This window comes from Gorilla gorilla, chromosome 1 (genome assembly GCF_029281585.2).
Source record: "Gorilla gorilla gorilla isolate KB3781 chromosome 1, NHGRI_mGorGor1-v2.1_pri, whole genome shotgun sequence".
Taxonomy (NCBI): domain Eukaryota; kingdom Metazoa; phylum Chordata; class Mammalia; order Primates; family Hominidae; genus Gorilla; species Gorilla gorilla.
In genome coordinates, this window is record NC_073224.2 from 207,136,336 (window position 1) to 207,161,472 (window position 25,137).

At 45.2% G+C, this 25,137-nt stretch overlaps 1 protein-coding gene across 1 annotated transcript in view; it reads left to right on the forward strand.

Annotated features, from left to right (window-relative positions):
- Window positions 1-25,137, forward strand: part of YARS1 (tyrosyl-tRNA synthetase 1) — a 42,186-nt gene that overhangs the window by 708 nt on the left and 16,341 nt on the right. Inside the window, exons 2-5 of the mRNA XM_004025387.4 lie at window positions 5,825-5,971; window positions 6,116-6,291; window positions 10,284-10,413; window positions 18,763-18,843. Coding sequence (XP_004025436.1) covers window positions 5,825-5,971; window positions 6,116-6,291; window positions 10,284-10,413; window positions 18,763-18,843 — 534 coding nt within the window. The remainder of the gene's footprint in view (window positions 1-5,824; window positions 5,972-6,115; window positions 6,292-10,283; window positions 10,414-18,762; window positions 18,844-25,137) is intronic.

Below are 25,137 nucleotides of genomic sequence, written 5' to 3' on the forward strand. Positions count from 1 at the left end.
TGGGGATACGTCAAGGGCCTGCCAGAGCTTGTCTGAAGGGGATCAGACGTTAAAAATGACCCATTACGGTTCAAGTAAGTACTGGAAGATGCTATACTGGGAGCTTTAAAGGGAAAGAGAGAAGGGAAGGCTTCCCTGAGGAAGTGACCTCCAAACTGCGCCTTGAAGGAAATGGATCCCCCCCTCACTCCGCAAATGTTCTGATTGTTACCAAGAACTACAGGAGTAGAAGTGAACCAGAGGAAGAATGGAAGAATAAGGAGGGAGAGCATTTCAGATGGAGGAAACAGAAATTGTGGCAAATTTAGCTGGAGTGGAGTGAGCAAAGTTATGAGGAAGCACTTAAATATTTATATTGCTTACCCCTTAACTTTTTCAGGCTTCTGACTGTTGTCACCTTATCAGGGACGCATGATTTCCGACCACTTTATTTAAATAACAAACCCTCTGGCACCAGAACTGCCCCATACCTTGCTCTGCCTTTTTTTTGTTATTGTTTCTACATAGTATACATTTTATTTATTTGTTTAAGAGAGGTAGGCAGGGACCAAGTCACGGGAGCCTTGCAGGCCTTATTCTGTTCAATTTTAAATTGGGCTTCCTTCTAAGAGTAGTGATAAATCAGTTGGGCCACACAGCCTCTTCTGTTTTTTCTTTTTAGAGATGTACTTCACATACTATAAAATTCACCCTTTTAAAGTGCACAATTCAGTGGGTTTTAGTATGTTCACAAGGTTGTGCAACCATCACACTATCTTTTTTTTTTTTTTTTTTGAGGCGGAGTCTCGCTCTGTCGCCCAGGCTGGAGTGCAGTGGCGCAATCTCGGCTCATTGCAACCTCCGCCTCCCAGGTTCACGCCATTCTCCTGCCTCAGCCTCCTGCAGCTGGGACTGCAGGTGACCGCCACCACGCCCGGCTAATTTTTTGTGTTTTTAGTAGAGATGGGGTTTCACCGTGTTAGCCAGGGTGGTCTCGATCTCCTGACCTCGTGATCCACCCTCCTTGGCCTCCCAAAGTGCTGGGATTACAGGCATGAGCCACGGCGCCCGGCCACAACAATCACACTATCTAATAAAACTTGCACCCGTTAGCAGACGCTACCTATTTCCCACTACTCCTAGCCTTAGAGAAACACTAATCTACTCTCTGTCTCCAGGTATTTGCGTATTCTGGGCATTTCCCGTAACTAGAATCATACAATATGTTTGTTGTATCTGACTTTTTGCACTTAGCATAATGTTTTCAAAGTTCATGCATGTATTTGCACCTAGCAGAACGTCACTCCTTTTTATGGTTGAATGATACTCTGTTGTATGGATATACATTTTGTTTATCCGTTCATCAGTTGATGGACATTTGGGTTATTCCATTTACAACTTAGTCTTAACCAAAGGTTTTTGCATGCTTCCCCTAGCTAGATTCTTTGTTTCCTATTCTCTCTCCATAAAATAGTGCTGGTCGGAGACTAAAAATACACAAAACTATTAGAATTGACTCAATTGGGTTTTTTGTTTTGGGGATTTTTTTTCTGGAACGGAGTTTCTCTCTTGTCGCCCAGGCTGGAGTGCAATGGCACAATCTCAGCCCACTGCAACCTCTGCCTCCTGGGCTCAAGTGATTCTTCCTGCCTCAGCCTCCTGAGTAGCTGGGATTACAGACGTGCACCACCACGCCGGGCTAATTTTTGTATTTTTAGTAGAGACGGGGTTTCACCATGCTGGCCAGGCTGGTCTCAAATTCCTGACCTCAAGTTATCCGCCAAATTCGGCGTCCCAAAGTGCTGGGATTACAGAGTGAGCCACAGTGCCCGGCCTCACTCAGGTTTTAAAGGCTAAGTAATGTGACATCTTCTTGGATGGTGAGAACCCTCCAAGTGTCCACGTAGTCAGGGGTGCTCTTGAGCATGCGGGATCAGCTGCCAAAAGACTTGGAGCACAGGAGTTTAACAAGTCCTGGTAAAACATGATTCAAACCAGCAGTCTATCATGGTTTCTAACACCCTCCCAAAACCGTAACTTGAGGAAACACTACAACCTCTTATCGGGGTATACTGGCCTGTTAGAATTTTTCCAATACTGTCATAGGACAAAAAGAAATCATTAAAGGTTTGTAAAAAGGAAAATGAGTTTTAAAGAAGTTTTTGAGTTTTAAAGACTGTCTCTGGCTACCTTTTAGAACATGGATTGGAGGGGCCAAGCGCAGTGGCTCATGCCGGTAATCCCAACACACGGGCAGATCACTTGAGTTTGGGAGTTCAAGACCAGCCTGGCCAACATAGTGAAACCCCATCTCTACTGAAAATACAAAAATTTCTCTGGCATGGTGGCGGGCACCTGTAATTCCAGCTACTTGGGAGACTGAAGCAGGAGAATCGTTTGAACCCGGGAGCAGAGGTTGCAGTGACTCAGGATTGCATCACTGCACTCCAGCTTGGGTGACAGAGCAAGACTCCGTCTCAAAAAAATAAAAAAAGAACTTGGATTGGAGGGAGTAAGAGTAGATTTGGGAGACCTTTTAGGAGAATATTACGGTAATCCTGGTGTGATCTGATAGGGTCTGGATTTGGGTGGTGATGTAGAGGCAGAGAGAAACAGGAGGGTTGAAGAGCAGTTTTGGAGTCCTTGAACAACTCTAAATGATGGTACCATTTACTGTAGTAGGAGTGAAACTATCAGTGAAAAAGATGGTTGGGGAGTGAAGTAAGAAGTCAAGAGCATGAGTTTTACTTTGAACACGTTGAGTTTGAATGATTGGGTTGATAACAAGAACACGGTTCTGTATATGGGCGTAAGCAGGAGATTTGGGAGTTATTGGCTCATAGTAGTAATTGAAGCAACTGAAGGGGATCAGTTAAGGAGACTGTAGAGTAAGAAGACAAAAGACCAGAGCCCCAAAGATTGCTAATATTTAATGACTAGGAAAAATAAGAACAGTTGCAAAGAAAGCTAAGCAGGCAGAGACGAGGAAAACTAAGAGAATAAAATAAAGGAGACCGAAAGAGGAGAATGCTTCTGGGAGGGAGTGAGGACTAAAAAATACTCATTGAATTTAGCAACGTGAAGGTCTTCTGTGATCTTAGCAAGATTATGTGTGATGCGATATGGAATTTAGTAGTATGATGTAGTATGGAATTCAAATTGGAATGGGAGATTAGGAAATGGAGACCAAAAGAAGAGACAACTGTTACAAGAAATTGGCTATGAAAGGAAGGAGAGTGAGTTAGAGGCATGTAAACCAAAAAGTATCTGAGGCCAGGTGTGGTGGCCCACACCTATAATCCCAGCCCTTTGGGAGGCTGAGGCAGGTGGATCATTTGAGGTCAGGAGTTTGAGACCAACCTGACCAACATGGTGAAACCCCATCTCTACCAAAAATACAAACAATTAGCTGAGTATGGTGTTGCATGCCTGTAATCTCAGCTACTCTGGAAGCTGAGGCAAGAGAATCACTTGAACCCTGGAGGCAGAGGTTGCAGTAAGCGGAGATCACAGAACTGTGCTCCAGCCTGGGCAACAGAGTGAGACTCCATCTTGAAAAAACAAAAAGTATCTGAGACAAGTCTCAATTAATTTAGAGGTTTATTTTGCTAAGGTTAAAGACCATGGCACCTGACACAGCCTCAGGAAGTTCTGAGAACATGCATCCAAGGTGGTTGGGTTACAGCTTCGTTTTATACATTTTGGGGAGACAGAAGTTACAGGCAAAAACATAAATCAATATAAGTAAGGTATACATTGGTTTGCCCAGAAAGGGGGTGGGGGTTCTAGGTTCTAGGTGGATTCAAAGATTTCCTGATTGGCAATTGATTGAAAGAGTTAAACTCTGCCTGAAGAATTGAAGTCAGCTTGAGTTAAGATAAGGAGCGTTGTGGGAGCCAAGGTTTTTTTTTTTTTTTTTTTTTTTTTTTTGGAGACAGAGTGTCGTTCTTGTTGCCCAGGCTGGAGTGCAATGGTGCAATATTGGCTCACTGCAACCTCCACCTTCCAGGTTCAAGCGATTCTCCTGCCTCAGCCTCCCGAGTAGCTGGGATTACAGGCGCCTGCCACCATGCCCTGCTAATTTTTGTATTTTTAGTAGAGACGGTTTCGCCATGTTGGCCAGGCTGGTCTCGACCCCTGATCTGATGATCTGCCCGCCTTGGCCTCCCAAAGTGCTGGGATTACAGGCGTGAGGTGCTGCACCCAGCTGAAGCTAAGGTTCTTGTCATGTAGATGAAGCCTCCAGGTAGCTGGCTTCAGAGAGAATTGATGGTGAATGTCTGTTATCTGACCTTAAAAGGTGTCAGACTTTCCAGAAAAGACTTAGTGTGGGGAAGAGATTTCTCTACAGAATGCAAATTTCCCCCTACAAGACAAAGTTTTGCAGGGCCATTTCAAAATATGTCAAAGAAATATCTTTTGGGGTAAAATACTTTGATTTCCTTTAGGGCCTGCTATCTGTCATATGGTACTATACCAGAATCAGTTTGGAATTTGGTATCTTATTGCTACAGAGAGTTTGTTTTGTCAGTCTTACTATCTGTGTTTTAATGTTCATGCCGGTCAGTTGTGTCTAAACTCCAGAGGATCACCAGGTGGGGTGGCTCATGCCTATAATCCCAGCACTTTGGGAGACTAAGGCCAGAGGATCACTTGAGGCCAAGAGTTCAAGACCAGCCTGGGCAACATAGTGAGACTTCTCTACTAAACCGAAAAAACTAGCCAGGCATACATGTGCTGGTAGCCCCAAGCTACTTGGAAGGCTGAAGTGGGAGGATTGTTGAGCCTGGAGGTCGAGGCTGCAGTGACCTGTGTTTGCACAACCGGACTCCTGCCAGGGTAGCATAGCAAGACCTTGTCTCAAAAAAATAAATGAATAAATATACTCCAAAGGGAGAAGGGTATAATGAGGCATGTCAGACCCTTCCTTCCTGCCTTGGCCTGAACTAGTTTTTTAAGTTTCTTTGGGATCCTGTTGGCCAAAATGTGGGGTCCATTCCAACAGTTGGGGGGCTTAAAGTTTAGTTTTGGTTTACGGGTAGCTGCTGCAGGCAAAGATGCAGTTAGGGGCATGTCCCCACTCCCCAATATCAGGGGTGATACTAGCAGCAGCACTAACTTTACATTGGCTCTCCGCGTTGTAACCGAGCGAGTTATAGAGAAACGCCACACTCTGAGACGAATTCAGGAGTCCTTTATTAGCCAGCGACCGAGAGATGGCTAGTGCTCAAAATTCTCTCCGCCCCGAAGAAGGTGCTAGATTTTCTTTTATACTTTGGTTTAGAAAGGGGATGAGGAGCCTAGCTGAAGCAATCTTACAGAAGTAAAACAGGCAAAAAAGTTAGAAAGACAAATGGTTACGGGAAAACAAACAGTTCCGGGCGCAGGGGCTTTAAATCCATCACAAGGTGATAGACGCGGAGGCTTTGGGTACCATCAACCAGACACAAATGCAGGGGCTTAGGGTACTATCAACCGGGCAAATTCCTGGGAACTGCGGCTATAGCTTGCCACAGTATCTTATCAGTTATTTGCGTTCTTTGATGTGCTGGGAGTCAGCTTGCACAAGTTAAGTCCTTGAGGAAGCGGGGTGGGTAAGAGGCTGCAAGGGGCTACAAGTGAAGGAGCCAAAATGGAGTTTGTCTGGCTGTCTCAGCTAAGGGAGAGTCAATTCAGGTTAAAACAAGGTAGGGTATCACATCTGCACTGAGAACATGGCTGGACCTCCTTGATAGCTCTGAGCCTAGATCTCCACTGACACATGCTGTTGTTTTCCTTGTCACGTGGTAAAGGATGAGCAAGGTGAGGCACCGACATTAAACTAACTCTTCTGCTTCCACAATAGGAGGTTCTGGGGGAAGAGAAGCTGAAGGAGATACTGAAGGAGCGGGAACTTAAAATTTACTGGGGAACGGCAACCACGGGCAAACCACATGTGGCTTACTTTGTGCCCATGTCAAAGATTGCAGACTTCTTGAAGGCAGGGTGTGAGGTAAGAACTAATGCTATAAGCCCTTGGGGAATGACCCAAGGGAGACCCAAGAGAGACTTAACAAGGACAGGGTGGGGCTGGAGGAGATAGGTTGGAGGTAATTGGACAAATTCACATTTTGGTGGCCCCTTATCTCTTGTCCAGGTAACAATTCTGTTTGCGGACCTCCACGCATACCTGGATAACATGAAAGCCCCATGGGAACTTCTAGAACTCCGAGTCAGTTACTATGAGAATGTGATCAAAGCAATGCTGGAGAGCATTGGTGTGCCCTTGGAGAAGCTCAAGTTCATCAAAGGCACTGATTACCAGCTCAGCAAGTAAGTGCTTGATCATCCACCCTCCTTGTGGCTCTGGTGCTTCTAGCTAATTACAGGCCTGTGGAGTCCAGGCATTCTTTACATTTAGATTAGAAGCTGTCTGGCGTGACCTATTAAGAACCATTTAAAACTTTGTCCATTAAAACCTCATTGTCCTTGTAATTCATCCATCAGAAGTGTACTGACTAGTAAATGCCTTAATACTGTCCTATTTGCTGGAAATATAAACGTAACCAAAACAAGGTCCTTGGCCTTGCAGAACTCACAGCACATGGGAGAGTGATGGTGAACAATTCAGCCTCCCTTTCTCTTCCAGCCTCAGCAAATAATAATAAAAGAAATGTGAAAGAAAAATATTTCACTTATTTCTCACCACCCCAACAATTGTTATTGCTTTTTATCTTTGTGAGTTTTGTTCATATTTGGAATGTTAGCATAGATATTTCGTGTCCTAATGTTTAACTTACTCTTTTTTTTTTTTTTTTTTTTTGAGATGGAGTTTCGCTCTTGTTGCCCAGGCTGGAGTGCAATGGCGCAATCTTGACTCACTGCAACCTCTGCCTCCTGGGTTCAAGAGATTCTCCTCCCTCAGCCTCCTGAGTACCTGGGATTACAGGCATGCGCCACCACACCCGGCTAATTTTTGTATTTTTAGTAGAGACGGTTTCACCATGTTACCCAGGCTGACCTCTAACTCCTGAGCTCAGGTGATCTGCCCACCTCGGTCTCCCAAAGTGCTGGGATTACAGGCATAAGCCACTGCGCCCGGCCTAACTTACTCTTTCTTAACCTCAGATATGCATTTATAAGTACATAGCGCTCTATTAGTCACTTTTGCATTTAAACCCTTAGAACAACTTTTTAAAGTAAGCATTATTTTGCTAAGGAAATTAATTCAGATTTAACTTTCCTGAGTTTATACATCTAGTAAGTAGATGAGTCAGGATGTGAACCCAGATCTCTTGCTTACTAGTAACTTTCTCTTTTTACTGCATCTAATATAATTTTCTTTACCATTCCTCACTGTTGATACAATTAGGGCTTTAAATAAAGCATATAGGCTGGGCAGGGTGGCTCACATCTGTAATCTTGAGCACTTTGGGAGGCCAAGCTGGGAGAATTGCTTGAGGCCAAGAGTTCAAGACTACTCTGGCCAACATGGCAAGTCCTCATCTCTAAAAAAAAAGAAAAGAAAGAAAGAAAAATAGGGCCAGGCATGGTGGCTCACACCTGTAATCCCAATGCTTTGGAAGGCTGAGGTGGGCACATCACTTGAGGCCAGGCGTTTCAGACCAGTCTAGCCAACATGGCGAAACCGCATCTCTACTAAAAATACAAAAATTTACCTGGGCGTGGTGGCATACACCTGTAATCACAGCTACTCGGGAGGCTGAGGCATGAGAATCACTTGAACCCGGGAGGTGGAGGTTGCAGTGAGTGGAGATCATACCACTGCACTCCAGCCTGGGCAACAGAGTGAGACTCCATCTCAAAAAAAAAAGAAAAGAAAGAAAAAGAAATGAATAAATAAAGCATATGAACATCTTTGAATCTACAGCCTTCGTAGAGTACCTGAAATTTTATTCATTTTTACAGTTAATCTACAGATCTTTATGGAACCCCTGGTATATGATAAGCACTGTTCTAGATACTGGATATGCAAAAGTAAGCCAACACAAAAGTCCCTATCTTAATGGGGCTTACATTCCAGCAAGGAAATACAGACAGTAAATAATGAGTTATATGTGTATCAGATGGCGATAGCTGAAACAAAGCAGGCAGGCCAGGGTAGAGAAAGTTTTCAGGAAGCGGGGGGTTTCAATTTGAATGAGATGGTTAGGGAAGCCCTCTCTACTAAAATGACATTAGGCAGAAACCTGAATAAGGTGAGGGAGTGAGTCTTGCAAATATATATTGAATTCTTGCTATGTGCGAGACACTGGTCTAGGCACTGGGGTTATACCTGTGAAGAACACAGGCATGGTTTTTATTCTCCAAGGACTTAAGAGAATTTGGGATATGGGAAGGTGGGATAAATAAAGTTATCTTGCTTCAAAGTCACTTGATACTTTTCTATATACAAAAATGACTTTAGGGTCAGGCATGGTGGCTCACGCCTGTAATCTCAGCACTTTGGGAGGGTGAGGTCAGGAGTTCAAGACCAGCCTGGCCAACATGGTGAAACCCCATCTCTACTAAAAATACAAAAATTAGCCAGGTGTGGTGGTGCACGCCTGTAATCCCAGTACTCAGGAGGCTGAGGCAGGATAATCGCTTGAACCCACAGGGCAGAGGTTGTGGTGAGCCGAGATCGCACCACTGCACTCCAGCCTGGGCAACAGAGCGAGACTCTGTTTCAAAAAAAAAAAAAATGTGGGGGAGTGGGGGTTGCTGGATGCAGTGGCTCATGCCTGTAATCCCAGCACTTTGGGAGGCCAAGGCAGGAGAATCACTTGAGCTCAGGAATTCGAGACCAGAGTGGGCATAGCGAGACCTCATCTCTACTAAAAATCAAAAAAATTAGCTAGGCATCATGGCATGCACCTGTAATCCCAGCTACTTGAGAGGCTGAGGTGGGAGGATCACTTGAGCTGAGATCAAAGCTGCAGTGACTATGATTGTGCCATTATACTGCAACCTGGGCCACAGAGCAAGATCCTGTCTCAAAAACAAAAAAATGTGGAAATAGATTGGGAAATTTTGATATCGGTTGAAAAGGCATTCCAAATAAAGAGACTGAAGGAGAATGGCAGAGAAGCAGTGTTTCAAGAGATAATGGCAGAACATTTTCCAGAAGTGAAGAAAAATACTAATTGAAGCCCTCTTTTAAAAAGAAAAACAAGCCTGCTACTGTGGCTTGTTTTCCCAGCACTTTGGCAGGCTGGGGTGGGCAGATTGCTTGAGCCCAGCAGTTCCAGACCAGCCTGGGCAATGGGGGGAAACCACGTCTCTACAAAAAATAGAAAAATTAGCCAGGTGTGATGGCACATGCCTATAGTTCTAGTTCCTTTGGAGGTTGAGGTGGGAGGATCACCTGAGCCCAGGGAGATTGAGGCTGCAATGAGCTGTGATCACACCACTGTCTTCCAGCCCAGGTGACAGAGTGAGACCCTGTCTCAAAAAAAAATAAAAGGAAAAACATAAAAATAAAGTAATATTTTAGATGAGAAGACAGGTCTATCACATTTTAGAAGCTACCAGGCAGTGCTCTGTTTGAATGTCCTAATGTAACTGGACCCAGGTTTGGCTGCCCGGCCACTTGAAAGCCAGACACAAGAGACACGGGTTGGTAGGAGGAAAAGCAGGTTTAATCAGAAAGCCAACAAACCGAGAAGATGGTGAACTAGTGTTCTAAAGTACTATCTTAAATTCTAAATGTTACCATAGTGTTTTTAAAGGGAGACTTGGTGTGGGAGACATGCAGGAGTGGTGAGAATGCAGGGTCTGTGTGTCTTTGTTCTGATGGCTGTCTTGCATAATTGCCTGTCAGGAGGTATGGTTGGTGTTATCTTGACTTCAGACTGATGGTGATGGACTAATCGTTCCAGACTCCCTCTGAGCAGGAGGATTCTGCAGTCTGGGCTCCATGCCTAGTTTGTTTCAAGATTAGCTTCTGTGATTTCTTTTTTTCCAGCTTTTATTTTAGATTCAAGGGGTGCATGTGCAGGTTTGTTACATGAGTAAATTACATGTCACAGGAGTTTGGTGTACAGACAATTTTGTCACCCAGGTAATCAGCACAATACCCAATAGGTAGTTTTTGAATCCTCACCCTCCTCTCTGAAATTTCTTAAGCAAGAACATAATTAAATAAGCATGCATTGCCAGAAGGGAGGGAAAGAAGAAGAAAGTTGGTGATTAAAATGTATTTTTAAAACCGAGATCCCTGGTTACACTAAGGTTAGGGAAGTAAATTAATGTGCTTTAGATTTCCTAGGAAACTGAGGCCTAGGCCCAGGTTTACAGCTGTCCCCTCTTCCTTTCCTCTTCAGAGAGTACACACTAGATGTGTACAGACTCTCCTCCGTGGTCACACAGCACGATTCCAAGAAGGCTGGAGCTGAGGTGGTAAAGCAGGTGGAGCACCCTTTGCTGAGTGGCCTCTTATACCCCGGACTGCAGGTACTTAAGGGGGATGGAGTGGCCCGATGACCTTTTCTGCTCTGGTTTGATGACAGGCATATCTTATTGCACTTTGCTTTACTGCACTACGCAGATATCGTGTTTTTTACAAATTGAAGGTGTGTGGCAACCTGTGTACAGCAAGTCCACCAGCACCATTTTTCCAACAGCATGTGCTCACTTCGTGTCTCTGTGCCACATTTTGGTAATTCTCACAGTATTTTAAGCTTTTTCATTATTATCATATCTGCATGGTGATATGCGATCTGTTACCTTTGATGTTAATATTGTAATTGTTTTGGGGCACCACAAACTGTGGCCATATAAGACAACGAACTTAATAAATATTGTGTGTGTTCTGACTACTCTACCATCCAGCCATTTCCTCACTCTCCTGGCCTCCTCATTTCCTCAAACACAACAATATTGAAATTAGGCTAATTAATAACCCTACAATGGCCTCTAAGTGTTGAAAGGGAGAGTCACACATAGCTCACTTTATTTATTTATTTATTTTTGGGACGGAGTCTCGCTCTGTCGCCCAGGCTGGAATGCAGTGGCGCAATCTCGGCTCACTGCAACCTCCGCCTCCTGGGTTCAAGCAATTCTCTGCCTCAGCCTCCCGAGTAGCTGGGATTACAGGCGCCTGCCACCATGCCCAGCTGATTTTTTTGTATTTTTAGTAGAGACGGGGTTTCACCATCTTGGCCGGGCTGGTCTTGAACTCCTGACCTCATGATCCACCCACCTTGGCCTCCCACAGTGCTGGGATTATAGACGTGAGCTACCGCGCTCAGCCGCACATCTGTCACTTTAAATCTACACCTAGAAATGATTAAGCTTAGTGAAGAAGGAATGTCAAAAGCTGAGGCAGGCGGAAAGCTGGGCCTCTTGCACCAAATAGCCAGGTTGTGAATCCATAGGGAAAGTTCTTGAAGGAAATTCAAAGTGCTACTCCAGTGAACACCTGAAAAATAGAAACAGACATAAGTTTCACTTATGCTGATATGGAGAAGATTGTAGTGCTCTGGATAGAAGATCAAACCAGCCACAATGTTACCTTAATCTAAAGCCTACTCCAGAGAAAGGCCCTGTCTTCAGTTTTATGAAGGCCGAGAGATTGGCTCATGACGTTTAAAGGGAAAAAAGCCATCTCCATAACATAAAAGTGCAAGGTGGCTCTCCCTCTCCCTCTCTCCCTCTCTCCCTCTCTCCCTCTCTCCCTCTCTCCCTCTCTCCCTCTCTCCCTCTCTCCCTCTCTCCCTCTCTCCCTCTCTCCCTCTCTCCCTCTCCCTCTCCGTCTCCCCTTTCCACGGTCTCCCTCTGATGCCGAGCCAAGGCTGGACTTGTACTGCCGCCATCTCGGCTCACTGCAACCTCCCTGCCTGATTCTCCTGCCTCAGCCTGCCGAGTCCCTGGGATTGCAGACGCGCGCCGCCACGCCTGACTGGTTTTTGTATTTTTTGGTGGAGACGGGGTTTCGCTGTGTTGGCCGGGCTGGTCTCCAGCTCCTGACCGCGAGTGATCTGCCCAACTCGGCCTCCCGAGGTGCCGGGATTGCAGACAGAGTCTCGCTCACTCAGTGCTCAATCTTGCCCAGGCTGGAGTGCAGTGGCGTGATCTCAGCTCGCTACAACCTCCACCTCCCAGCCGCCTGCCTTGGCCTCCCAAAGTGCCGCGATTGCAGCCTCTGCCCAGCCGCCACCCCGTCTGGGAAGTGAGGAGCGTCTCTGCCTGGCCGCCCATCGTCTGGGATGTGAGGAGCCCCTCTGCCCAGCCGCCCAGTCTGGGAATTGAGGAGCACCTCTTCCCGGCCGCCATCCCGTCTAGGAAGTGAGGAGCGTCTCTGCCCGGCACCCATCCTCTGAGATGTGGGGAGCGCCTCTGCCCCGCCGCCCTGTCTGGGATGTGAGGAGCGCCTCTGCCCTGCCGCGACCCCGTCTGGGAACTGAGGAGTGTCTCTGCCCGACCGCCACCCCGTCTGAGAAGTGAGGAGCCCCTCTGCCCGGCAGCTGCCCCATCCAGGAGGTGGGGGGCAGCCCCCACCCAGCCAGCCGCCCTGTCCAGGAGGGAGGTGGGGGGCAGCCCCCACCTGGCCAGCCGCCCCGTCTGGGAGGGAGGTGGGGGGCAGCCCCCACCCGGCCAGCCGCCCCGTCCAGGAGGGAGGTGGGGGGCGCCTCTGCCCGGCCGCCCCGTCTGGGAAGTGAGGAGCCCCCCTGCCCGGCCACCACCCCATCTGGGAGGAGTACCCAACAGCTCATTGACAACGGGCCGTGATGACGATGGCGGTTTTGTCGAATAGAAAAGGGGGAAATGTGGGGAAAAGAAAGAGAGATCAGATTGTTACTGTGTCTGTGTGGAAAGAGGTAGACATGGGAGACTCCATTTTGTTCTGTACTAAGAAAAATTCTTCTGCCTTGGGATGCTGTTAATCTATAACTTTACCCCCAACCCCGTGCTCTCTGAAACATGTGCTGTGTCCACTCAGGGTTAAATGGATTAAGGGCGGTGCAAGATGTGCTTTGTTAAACAGATGCTTGAAGGCAGCATGCTCATTAAGAGTCATCACCACTCCCTAATCTCAAGTACCCAGGGACACAAACACTGCGGAAGGCCGCAGGGTCCTCTGCCTAGGAAAACCAGAGACCCTTGTTCACATGTTTATCTGCTGACCTTCCCTCCACTATTGTCCTATGACCCTGCCAAATCCCCCTCTCCGAGAAACACCCAAGAATGATCAATAAATACTATTTAAAAAAAAAAAAGTGCAAGGTGAAGCAGCAAGCGCTGATGTAGAAGTTGCAGCAAGTTACCCAGAAGATCTAGCTAAGATCATTGATGAAGGTGGCTACACTAAACAATGGATTTTCAAGGTAGATGAAATAGCCTTTTTTCGGAAGAAGATGCCATCTCGGACTTTCGTAGCTAGAGAGAAGTTGATTCCTGGCTTCAAATCTTCAAAGGACAGGCTGACTCTCTTGTTAGGAGCTAATGCAGCTGGTGAATTGAAGTTGAAGCCAATGCTCATTTACATTCCAAAAATCCTAGTGCCTTTAAGAATTATGCTAAATAGGCCGGGCATGGTGGCTCATGCCTGTAATCCCAGCACTTTGGGAGGCCGAGGTGAGCAAATCACTTGAGGCCAGGAGTTCGAGACCAGCCTGGCCAACATGGTGAAACCCTGTCTCTACTAAAACTACAAAAAAAAAAAAAAAGAAGAATTAGGCCAGGCGTGATGGCTCACACCTGTAACTCAGCACTTTGGGAGGCCGAGGCAGGCAGATCACGAGGTCAGGAGTTCGAGACCAGCCTGGCCATCATAGTAAAACCTTGTCTCTACTAAAAATACAAAAATTAGCTGGGCATGGTGGTGCGCAACTGTAGTCCCAGCTACTCAGGAGGCTGAGGCAGGACAGTCACTTGAACCCAGGAGGTGGAGATTGCAGTAAGCCGAGATCGCACCATTGCACTCCAGCCCAGGCAACAATGCAAGACTCTGTCTCAAAAAAAATAAATAAATAAAATAACCAGGCGTTGTGGCGCGCATCTGTAACCCCAGCTACTCGGGAGGCTGAGGCAGGAGAATCACTTATACCCAGGAGGCAGAGATTGCAGTGAGCCGAGATCACACCACTGCACTCCAGCCTGGGTAACAGAGTGAGACTCCATCTCAAAAAAGAATTATGCTAAGTCTACTCTGCCTGAGCTCTATAAATGGAACAACAAAGCCTGGATAGTAGCACATCTGTTAACAGTATGATTTACTGAGCATTTTAAGCCCACTTTTGAGACCTACTCCTCAAAAAGATTCTTTTCAAAACATTACTGCTCATTGACAGTGCACCTGGTCACCTAAGAGCTCTGATGGAGAGCTTCTGTGGAGCTTGAGATGTTCAGGAGTTGAATGTTATTTTCATGCCTGCTAACACAACATCCATTCTATAGCCCATGGATCAAGGAGTGATTTCAACTTTCAAGTCCTACTGTTTAAGAAATATATTTCAAAAGGCTATAGCTGCCGTAGATAGTGACTCCTCCGATGGATCTGGGCAAAGTTAACTGAAAACCTCTGAAAAGGATCCAGCATTCTCGGTGTTACTAAGAATATTCGTGATTCATGGGAGGAAGTAAAAATATCCATATTAACAGAAGTTTGGAAGAAGTGGATGGTAACTGTCATGGGTGACTTTGAGGGGTTCAAGACTTCAGTGAGGGAAGTCACTGTAGATGGGGTAGAAATAACAAGAGAACTACAATTAGGGGTGGAGCCTGAAGATGTGACTGAATTGCTGCAATCTCATGATAAATTTTGAACAGATGAGGAATTGCTTCTTACGGATGAGCAAAGAAAGTGGTTTCTTGAAATGGAAACTACTGGTGAGGATTCTGTGAACGTTGTTGAAATGGCAACAAAAGATTTTGAATATTACATAAACTTAGTTGATAAAGCAGCAGCAGGGTTTGAGAGGATGGACTCCAATATTGAAAGAAGTTCTGCTGTGGACAGAATGCTATCAAACAGCATCACCTGCACCAGATAAATCTTTCGTGAAAGGGAGAGTCAATTGATGTGGCAAACTTCATTGTTGTCTTATTTTAGGGAATTGCCACAGCCACTGCAGCCTTCAGCAACCACCACCCTGATCAGTCAGCAGCCATCAGACATGGAGGCAAGACCCTCCACCAGCAAGAAGATTATGACTTGCTGAAGGCTCAGATGATCGTTAGCATTTTTAGCCATACCTTAACCAAATTAAAGTATGTACGTTGTTTTTGTAGACGTAACACTATTACACACTTTAAATAGACTACGATATAGTGTAACCACAACTTTTATATGCACCGAGAAACAAAAAAATCCAAGTGGGTCACTTTATTGTGGTTGTCTGGAACTGAACCCACAGTATCGCTGAGGTATGCCTGTACTGTACACAAACCTCTCTCCTGGCACCAGTTAAATATATGCATTTGCTATTCCTTCTCCAACCTTATAGGCCTTCCTGTGTGTCTCTCCTCTTCCTTCCCTGCTTCCTGGGAAGCTCTTTTACTTCTTCCATTATAATTCCTTCTCTACCTGTCTGTCCTTTAAGACATTGTTCATCTCATACATCTTTATATTAATCATAATCCTTTTTATCATAATCTTAATAAAGGAAATAAACTTCAGAGCAATATGTGAAAATAAATTTGAGCATGATCCTATTTTCTGTTAAACAAAACAAATACATGTTTTAACAGAAACATCCTTCTGTTTCCTTTGTGTGCACATATATTTATATGAGCAAGGAGAAGGATAGAAAAACACAAACCAGGCGGGTGCAGTGGCTCATGCCTGTAATCCCAGCACTTTGGGAGGCCGAAGCGGGCGGATCACGAGGTCAGGAGATCGAGACCATCCTGGCTAACATGGTGAAACCCCATCTCTACTAAAAATACAAAAAATTAGCCAGGTGTGGTGACGGGTGCCTGTAGTCCCAGCTACACAGGAGGCTGAGGCAGGAGAATGGCATGAATCTAGGAGGCGGAGCTCCCACCACTGCACTCCAGCCTGGGTGACAGACAGTGCAAGACTCCATCTCCAAAAAAAAAGAAAAGTACAAACCAAGCTGTTGATACTGTTTACCTTGTGAAGGCAGGATGAAAATATGGATAGACTTCACTTTTTCTTTGTATATCTGTATAATTTTTTTAATTAAATTTTTTGTGGAGACAGGGTCTCACCATGTTGTCTAGGCTGGTCTCGAACTCCTGGCCTCAAGTGATCCTCCTGCCTTAGTCTCCCAAAGTGCTGAAATTGCAGGCGTAAGCCAACACGTCTAGCCCTTTGTAATGTTTGATATGAGAGAATAAAATTTTCCCTTGTCACCTCAAAGAGATATTTTCCAAGGTTAAACCTGGAGCTGGGCGCAGTGGCTGGCACCTGTAATCCCAACACTTTGGGAGGCCAAGACAGGCAGATCACTTGAGGTTGGGAGTTCAAGACCAGCCTGACCAACATGGTGAAACCCCATCTCTACCAAATAATACAAAAATTAGCCAGGTGTGGTGGCATGCCCCTGTAGTCCCAGCTACTTGTGAGGCTGCGGTGGGAGAATCGCTTGAACGCAGGAGGTGGAGGTTGCAGTGAGCCGAGATCACGCCACTGCCCTCCAGCCTGGGTGACAGAGTGAGACCCTATCTTAAAAAAAGAAAACCCGGAGACATGCTAGTTCTGCACTGTTGGCTGGGCGCCATGGTTTATGCCTATAATCCCAAGTCCAAGGCAGGAGGATCGCTTGAGGCCAGGAGTTCAAGACCAGCCTAGGCAACGTAGCAAGACTCCATCTCTGTTTTATTCTGTGTGTGTGAGACTCCATCTCTTAAAAAAAAAGAAAGAAAGAAAGAAAAAAGACTAGGTCTGTACTGTCTAATGTGGTAGCCTCTAGTCCTAGTCATATGTGGCTCTTAAAATTAAATAAAATGGAAATTTTTGTTCTCTAGTCACATTGGCTATATATCAAGTTGTTGGTTAGCTACTATATTGGACAGCACAGACATATAATATATTCATCACCACAGAAGATTCTGTTGGATAATGCTGTTCTAGACTGTTCCTGCTTGTTCAGCCTTCTCTTCCTCTTCCCTTCAGCCAATTATGCACTAAATCTTATCAATTCTACTTTTTTAAAATGTCTTAAATTCATTCTTGCTCTGCGTCCTCATTGTCTTTTGTCCATCGATATTTCTCACTTAGACTTTCACAATAGCCTTTGAGGCATTCACTTTGTCTCCAACCCATGAGTCTCCAGTCTCTGCCCTGCCCTGTTACTGTTGCGATCTTCCTACAGTGCTGGTCATATTTCTCCTCTCCTTAAAACCTTTCATTGGCCAAGATAACACTAGGCACCCTAGCATGACATTTCATGGTCTTTACCTACTTTTCTAACCTCATCAGTCACTACTTCCCACCTCCCTTGAAGTTCGTACTTTTGCAGACTGAATCACTCAAAATTTCCCTAAACACTTCACACCTCTGTGCCTTCTCACATTCTATTTCCTCTGCATGGTGAAAAACATCTATATGTTCTTCAAAACCAAGCTTAGCCCACAATCTGATTCTAGGAAGACTTCTCCACACCCATCTTACTAAATAGAGATAATTTCTTCTTTTATGTCAACACTGTTCCTTATATGAACATCTGGGTTAACCCTTAGCACACTGAGTTGAAATGATCTGTTTACATGTCTCTCCCCAGCTGGATAATTGGGCTTCTTGAAGGGAGAGTCTGGGTCTGATTTATCTCACCATCCACGGAGCTGGCAGCAGGCCTGGCATGTCATAAGTGACAGTCACTGTTTTATTTATTTATTTTAATTTTATTTTATTTTTTGAAACAGGGCTTCACTCTGTCTCCCAGGCTCGGGTGCAGTGGCACGATCATGGCTCACCGCAGCCACAACCTCTCTGGGCTTAGGTGATCCTCCTACCTCAGCCTCCTGAGTAGCTGGGACTATAGATGCGCGCCATCACACTTGGCTAATATCTTTTTGTTTGCTTGTTTGTTTTTTATTTTTGGAGAGACACCCGGGCTCAAGTGATCTTTCCACCTCAGCCTCCCAAAGTGCTGGGATTACAGGCGTGAGCCATCGCACCCAGACAGTCACTGTTTTCTAGTTCAGTCTTACCTTTTTCCCGAATTCTCACAGGACTTCTTTATGCTACTTATATGTCATTTGTCACAGGCCACCTTATTCAGTAGAATACCTTTGGCATGACTATGGTTTGTTTTCTTCTTCTCTCCCTCCCTGCAGGATTCTGCATATCCTGAGGGCAGAGACTACTCTTATTTTTTTATCCCATGACATCCACATGGAGTAATGTTCACCACAAACACTCAGCAACTGTCTTTGCAGCTTTTGAGGCCAAGAGGGAAGCTGACTGCTGTTTATTTTCTTCTTGGCTTTACCTTCTGAAAAATCAAGTAATTTCCTAAAGTTTCTGATTTCTCAGACCCATATAGAAGAAATAAAGTAGATGTTTAGGCTGGGCATGGTGGCTCTCGCCTGTAATCCCAGCACTTTGGGAGGCCAAGGTGGGTGGATCACCTGAGCTCAGGATTTTAAGGCCAGCCTGGGCAACATGGCAAAACGCCGTCTCTACTAAAAATACAAAAAATTAGCCGGGCGTGGTGGTGCATGTCTGTAATCCCAACTACTCGGGAGGCTGAGGCAGGAGACTCACTTGAACCCGAGAGGCAGAGGTGGCAGTGAGCCGAGATCACGCCACAGCACTCCAGCCTGGGCGACAGAGCGAGACTCTGTCTCAAAAAAATAAAGTAGATGTTTATGTTCATGTGTTTCTTTCCACAGGCTTTGGATGAAGAGTATTTAAAAGTAGATGCCCAATTTGGAGGTGTTGATCAGAGAAAGATTTTCACCTTTGCAGAGAAGGTGAGTGTCCGCTTTCCTGTCTTTTTTCACTTGCACTTCAGAGGTATGCAGCTGTGTTTATTGAACTATGATGTGTCAGTCCCACTAGTCATAGTGTATGGTAAATATTCTCCTTGTTTTGCAGATGAGAACACTGAGGATAGAAGATAAGAAGTTGTCCAATATCACACAGTTAGTAACTGAGCAGGAATTATTAGTACCCAGATCTTTCAAACTCCAGAGCCCATGTGCCTGGTGACAACCAGGAAGCTGCTCCCGCACCTGTTGGATTTACTCCTTTCCTAATAGCCCAGTTTCCAAGGAGAAGCATTACCAGTTGGAACTACTGTCCTTTCACAGAGCATTTGGTTCGCATTTCCCAGCATCTTTTTCTCTTTCTTGTCTTTTTTTTGAGACAAGTTCTCACTCTGTCGCCCAGGCCAGAGTGCAGTAATGCGGTCATGGCTCATCACAGCCTCAACAGCCTGGGCTCAAGCAGTTCTCCCACCTCAGCCTCCCAAGTAGCTGGGACCACAGGTGCATGCCACAACACCCGGGTAGTTTTAAAATTACTTGTAGGGATGAGGCCTCCCTGTGTTGCCCAGGCAGGTCTCAAACCCCTGGGCTCAAGCAGTCTTCCTGCCTTGGCCTCCCAAAGTGCTGGGATTATAGGCGAGATCCACTGTGCCTGGCTTAGTTTTTTGATATAGTTAATGAATGCAGAAATGCTTTATATATATATTATATAATATAATATATATAATATAATATATTAATTATATAATATATATAATATATAATATATACATTATATTATATAATATATATTATATTATATATAATATATATTATATATTATATTATATATATATATTTATATATATATATATATATATTTTTTTTTTTTTTTTTGAGACTGAGTTTCACTGTTGTCACCCAGGCTGGAGTGCAATGGCTCACTCTCGGCTCACTGCAACCTCCACCTCCCGGGTTCAAGCGATTCTCCTGCCTCAGCCTCCCGAGTAGCTGGGATTACAGGTGCCTGCCACCATGCCTAGGTAATTTTTATATTTTTAAGTAGAGATGGGGTTTCACCATGTTGGCCAGGCTGGTTTTGAACTCCTGACCTCAGGTGATCCACCCATCTCAGCCTTCCAAAGCACTGGGATTACAGGTGTGAGCCACTGCACCCAGCCACAATATAAATTTTTTGAGGGCCAGGCACTGTGGCTCATGCCTGTAATCCCAGCACGTTGGGAGGCTGAGGCAGGAGGATCATTTGAGCCCAGGAGTTTGAGACCAGCCTGGGCCACATAGCAAGACTCTGTCTCCACAATAAAATAAAAAATTAGCCAGGCACGCCTCTGTAGTCCCAGCTATTCAGGAGGCTGAGGCAGAATAATTGCTTGAGCCCAGGAGGTGCGATCATGGCTGCAGTGAGCCATGATCACACCATCACACTCCAAACTGGGTGACAAAGCAAGACCTTGTCTCTGAAAAAAAAAAACAAAAAAGAATAAAATAAATACATTTTTTGATTATTTCTTATTATTTGTTTTTGTTTTTGTTTTTTGTTGTCTTTTGTTTGTTTTTTAAAGACAGAGTCTCACACTGTTGCCTGGGCTGGAGTGCAGTGGCGCGATCTCGGCTTACTGCAACCTCTGTTTCCCAGGTTCAAGTGACTCTCTTTGCCTCAGCCTCCCAAGTAGCTGGGATTACAGGTGCCTGCCACCACACCCAGCTAATTTTTTTTGTATTTTTAGTAGAGACGGAGTTTCACTATGTTGGCCAGGCTGATCTCGAACTCCTGACCTCATGATCCACCCACCTCAGCCTGTCAAAGTACTGGGATTACAAGCATGAGCCACTGCGCCTGGCCTATTATTTTATTGTATCTGCTTGATTAACTTTTTAGTTGGACCTCCTTTTATTATTAGAGCAGGGATTTGGCCCATACCTTGTTTTTGTATGACTCATGAGCTAAGAATGGTTTTTACATTGTTTAAGGATTGTGAAAAAAGATGAAGAATAAGCAGTAAAGAGCATATGTGGCCCATAAAGCCTAAAATCTTTTTTTTTTTTTTTTTTTTTTTGAGAGGGAGTCTCGCTTTGTCACCCATGCTGGAGTGCAGTGGCACAATCTTGGCTCACTGCAACCTCTGCCTCTTGGGTTCTAGCAATTCTTCTGCCTCAGCCTCTCAAGTAGCTGGGACTACAGGCGCGTGCCACCACACCCAGCTAATTTTTGTATTTTTAGTAGAGACAGGGTTTCACCATGTTGGCCAGGAATGGTCTTGATCTCTTGACCTCATGATCTGCCCGCCTTGGCCTCCCATAGTGCTAGGATTACAGACGTGAGCCACCTCACCCAGCCCCTAAAATCTTTATTAACTGGCCCTTTCTAAAACAGTTTGCCCATCCCTGCCCTAGAGATTACAACACGTATCCTTGCAATTTATTACAGTTTAAGTTAGATATTTTTACCACTGCCCAACAATGCAAGAAACAGTTTTACTACATTTTTGCTCCAACAACAGTTGGAGTAAAACTCATTTTTTGTTTGTTTTGTTTGTTTTTGTTTTTTGAGATGGAGTCTTGCTCTGTCGCCCAGGCTGGAGTGCAGTAGCGCCGTCTCGGCTCACTGCAACCTCCACCTCCCGGGTTCACGCCATTCTCCTGCCTCAGCTTCCCAAGTAGCTGGGACTACAGGCGCCCGCCACCACACCCTGCTAATTTTTTGTATTTTTAGTAGAGACGGGGTTTCACCATGTTAGCCAAGGTGGTCTCGGTCTCCTGACCTCGTGATCCTCCGACCTTGGCCTCCCAAAGTGCTGAGATTACAAGCGTGAGCCACCGCGCCTGGCAAAACTCATCTTTTTTTTAATTTTTTTTTATTTTTGAGACAGAGTCTTGCTCTGTCACCAGGCTGGAGTGCAGTGGCGTGTTCTTGGCTCACTGCAACCTCCGCCTCCCAGGTTCAAGCCATTCTCCTGCCTCAGCCTTCCGAGTAGCTGGGATTACAGGCGCCCACAACCATGTCCAGCTAATTTTTGTATTTTTAGTAGAGATGGGGTTTCACCATGTTGGCCAGGTTGGTCTCCATCTCCTGACCTCGTAACCCACCTGCCTCGGCCTCCCAAAGTGCTGGGATTACAGGCATGAGTCACCGCGCCCAGCCTCAAAACTCATTTTTGACATAAATTTTAAATCCCCTGGCTGGGCGCAATGGGTCACTCCTGTAATCCCAGCACTTTGGGAGGCCAAGACAGGCAGATCACCTGAGGTCAGAAGCTTGAGACCAGCCTGGCCAACATGATGAAACCCCATCTCTAGTAAAAATACAAAAATTAGCCGGACGCAGTGGTGTGCACCTATAATCCCAGATATTCAAGAGGCTGACACAGGAGAATTGTTTGAGCCTGGGAGGCAGAGATTGCAGTAAGCTGAGATCGTACCATTGCACTCCAGGCTGGGCAACAGAGAGAGACCTTGTCTCAAAAATAAAATAAAATAAATCTTAAAGACTTTACTACAATTTTTTTTTTTAATTTTTCTGAGACTGAGTCTCCCTCTATCACCCAGGCTGAAGGGCAGCGGCGTGATCTCGGCTCACTGCAACATCCGTCTCCCTGGTTCAAGGGATTCTCGTGCCCCAGCCTACTGAGTAGCTGGGATTACAGGTGCCCGCCACCACGCCCGGCTAATTTTTGTATTTTTAGTAGAGATGGGGTTTCACCATGTTGGCCAGGCTGGTCTTGAACTCCTGACCTCAAGCTATCCACCCACCTTGGCCTCCCAAAGTTCTGGGATTACAGGCGTAAGCCACTGCGCCCAGCCTATAATTGTTTTTTAAGTCACTTTTCATCTATATCTACCCCTACTTCCCCTTTCTGATACTCTTGATTCTTGCCTGCAGTTCTTTGCTTCTGTGTGAGTTCATTTTCCTTCAACCTAAAGAGCCCCCACTTAGTATTTTGTGTTTGTAGTGCAGTTCTTTCAGTAATGAGTTCTTTCAGCTTTCTTTTATCTGAAAACATCTTTCAATTTCTTTCACTGGGTATGAAATTTGAAGTTTGCAATTATTTTTCTTTTGGCACTTTTAAAGGATCATTGCATTGCCTTCTGGCTTCCATAGTTTCGACTGAAAAGTCACCTCTAAGTTTATTGTTTCTCCTTTACGGATAATATGTCTTTTCTCTGCTTTTAAGATTTTTTCTTGTTTCTCATTTTCAGCAATTTGACTATGATGTTTTTGTTGTTGTTTTCTTTGAGACAGGGTCTTGCTTGCATTGCCCAGGCTGGAGTGATTGATCTTGGCTCACTGCAGCCTCGACTTCCTGGGCTCAGGTGATCCTCCCACCTCAGCCTCCTGAGTAGCTGGGACTATGGGTATGTGCCACCACACCTGGCTAATTTTTGTATTTTTTTTTGGAGATGGAATTTCACCATGTTGGCCAGGCTAGTCTCAAACTCCTGAGCTCAAACGCTTTGCCTGCCTTGGCCTCCCAAATTGCTAGGATTACAGGTGTGAACTGCTGTGCCTGACCAGCTATGATGTTTTCAGCTATAGTTTTCTTTGTATTTATCCTGCTTAGATTTTGCTGAGCTTCTTGAATCAGTGGATTTGTTTTCATCAAATTTGGGAAATTGTCTGCCATGATTTCCTCAAATACTGCTTCTCTCTTATTCTTTTTCTCCTCTAGGGACTTTATAAAACTCATGTCTCATATTCTGTTCTGCTGTTTTCCTTTCTTTGTTCCCTCTGTGCTTTACTTTGGATATGTTCTATTGAACTTTCTTCAAGTTTATCAGTCATGTCTTCTGTTAAATCCAGTATTGTATTGTGACATTTTAGAACTTCCATTTGATTCTTTTTATAGATTCCAATTGTCTTTTACAATTCTCTTTCATCCATTTTGTCTGCCTTTTCTTATTTCATTTTTGGTTTGTTTTTCCTGCCTATTCTGCCTATGTACTCTTATTTTCTTTTATTTATTTATTTATTTTTTTTTTTTTTTGAGACGGAGTCTCACTTTGTCACCCAGGCTAGAGTGCAGTGGCACAATCTCAGCTCACTGCAAGCTCCGCCTCCTGGGTTCATGCCATTCTCCTGCCTCAGCCTCCCGAGTAACTGGGACTACAGGCACCCACCACCACGCCCAGCTAATTTTTTATATTTTTAGTAGAGACGGGGTTTCACCATGTTAGCCAGGATGGTCTCGATCTCCTGACCTCGTGATCCGCCCACCTCGGCCTCCCAAAGTGCTGGGATTACAGGCATGAGCCACCATGCCCGGCTTATTTTCTTTAACCTACCAATCACAGTTATTTTGGCATCATGGTCTGTTTATTGCAATATCTGGATTGTTTCTGAATCTGCTTCTATTGGCTGTTTTCTCTTGACTGTCAGCCACTTTTCTCTGCTTCCCATTTCTAGTATTTTTTTGTATGTGTGTATCAAAGGGATTATAGATGCATTGTAGACCCTCCAGATTGTGTTTGTAGGATGCTATGTTTTCTGTAGATTGCTAAATTACTGACTTATCACCTGGGTTCTGTCAGGGGTTGGTTTTAGGCTTTGTTAGAACATCTACTTCAGCTTAGCCTTTACTCCTGTGGTGTGGTCCTTGTTCCTAGAGTGTGGCCTTTCTAGAGACTCAAACCGAAATATCACGGTGTTCACAAAGCCTTCTCTACTTTGATTGGAGCTAAACTTCCATCTCTGTCTCCCCAATACTGTGCAGCCTCCAAAATCTCTGCCCAGGTCTCCAGCCTCCCAGAGCCTGTTCTCTGCCAGACTTCCTGGTATCTCACTATGTGCATACACAGCTATGAGTCAGCCAAGAAATCAGTGGGGAATTTTGACATAGGCTGAGGAACCCGTCCCAATCCCCAGCCCTGAACTCCAATAGCTGTTTCCTCTGCTTAGTCTTTCGCTGTCTGCTTGGTCTCTTTTTCTCAGCACCTGGTTTGCAAAGAAATACCCTCAGTGAGAAAGCCCAAGGCAAGTGTGGTCACCTTACTTCCCTTCGCTCAAGATTTGCTGCCCTGTTGGGTTTTTTTGTTTTGTTTTTTGTTTGTTTTATTTTTGTTTTTGTTTTTTGAGATGGAGTCTCGCTCTTGTCGCCCAGGCTGGAGTGCAATGGCACGATCTTGGCTCACTGCAACCTCCGCCTCCCGGGTTCAAGCAATCCTACTGCCTCAGCCTCCCGAGTAGCTGGGATTACAGGTGCCTGCCACCACGCTTGGCTAATTTTTGTATTCTTAGTAGAGATGGGGTTTCACCATGTTGGCCAGGCTCATCTTGAACTCCTA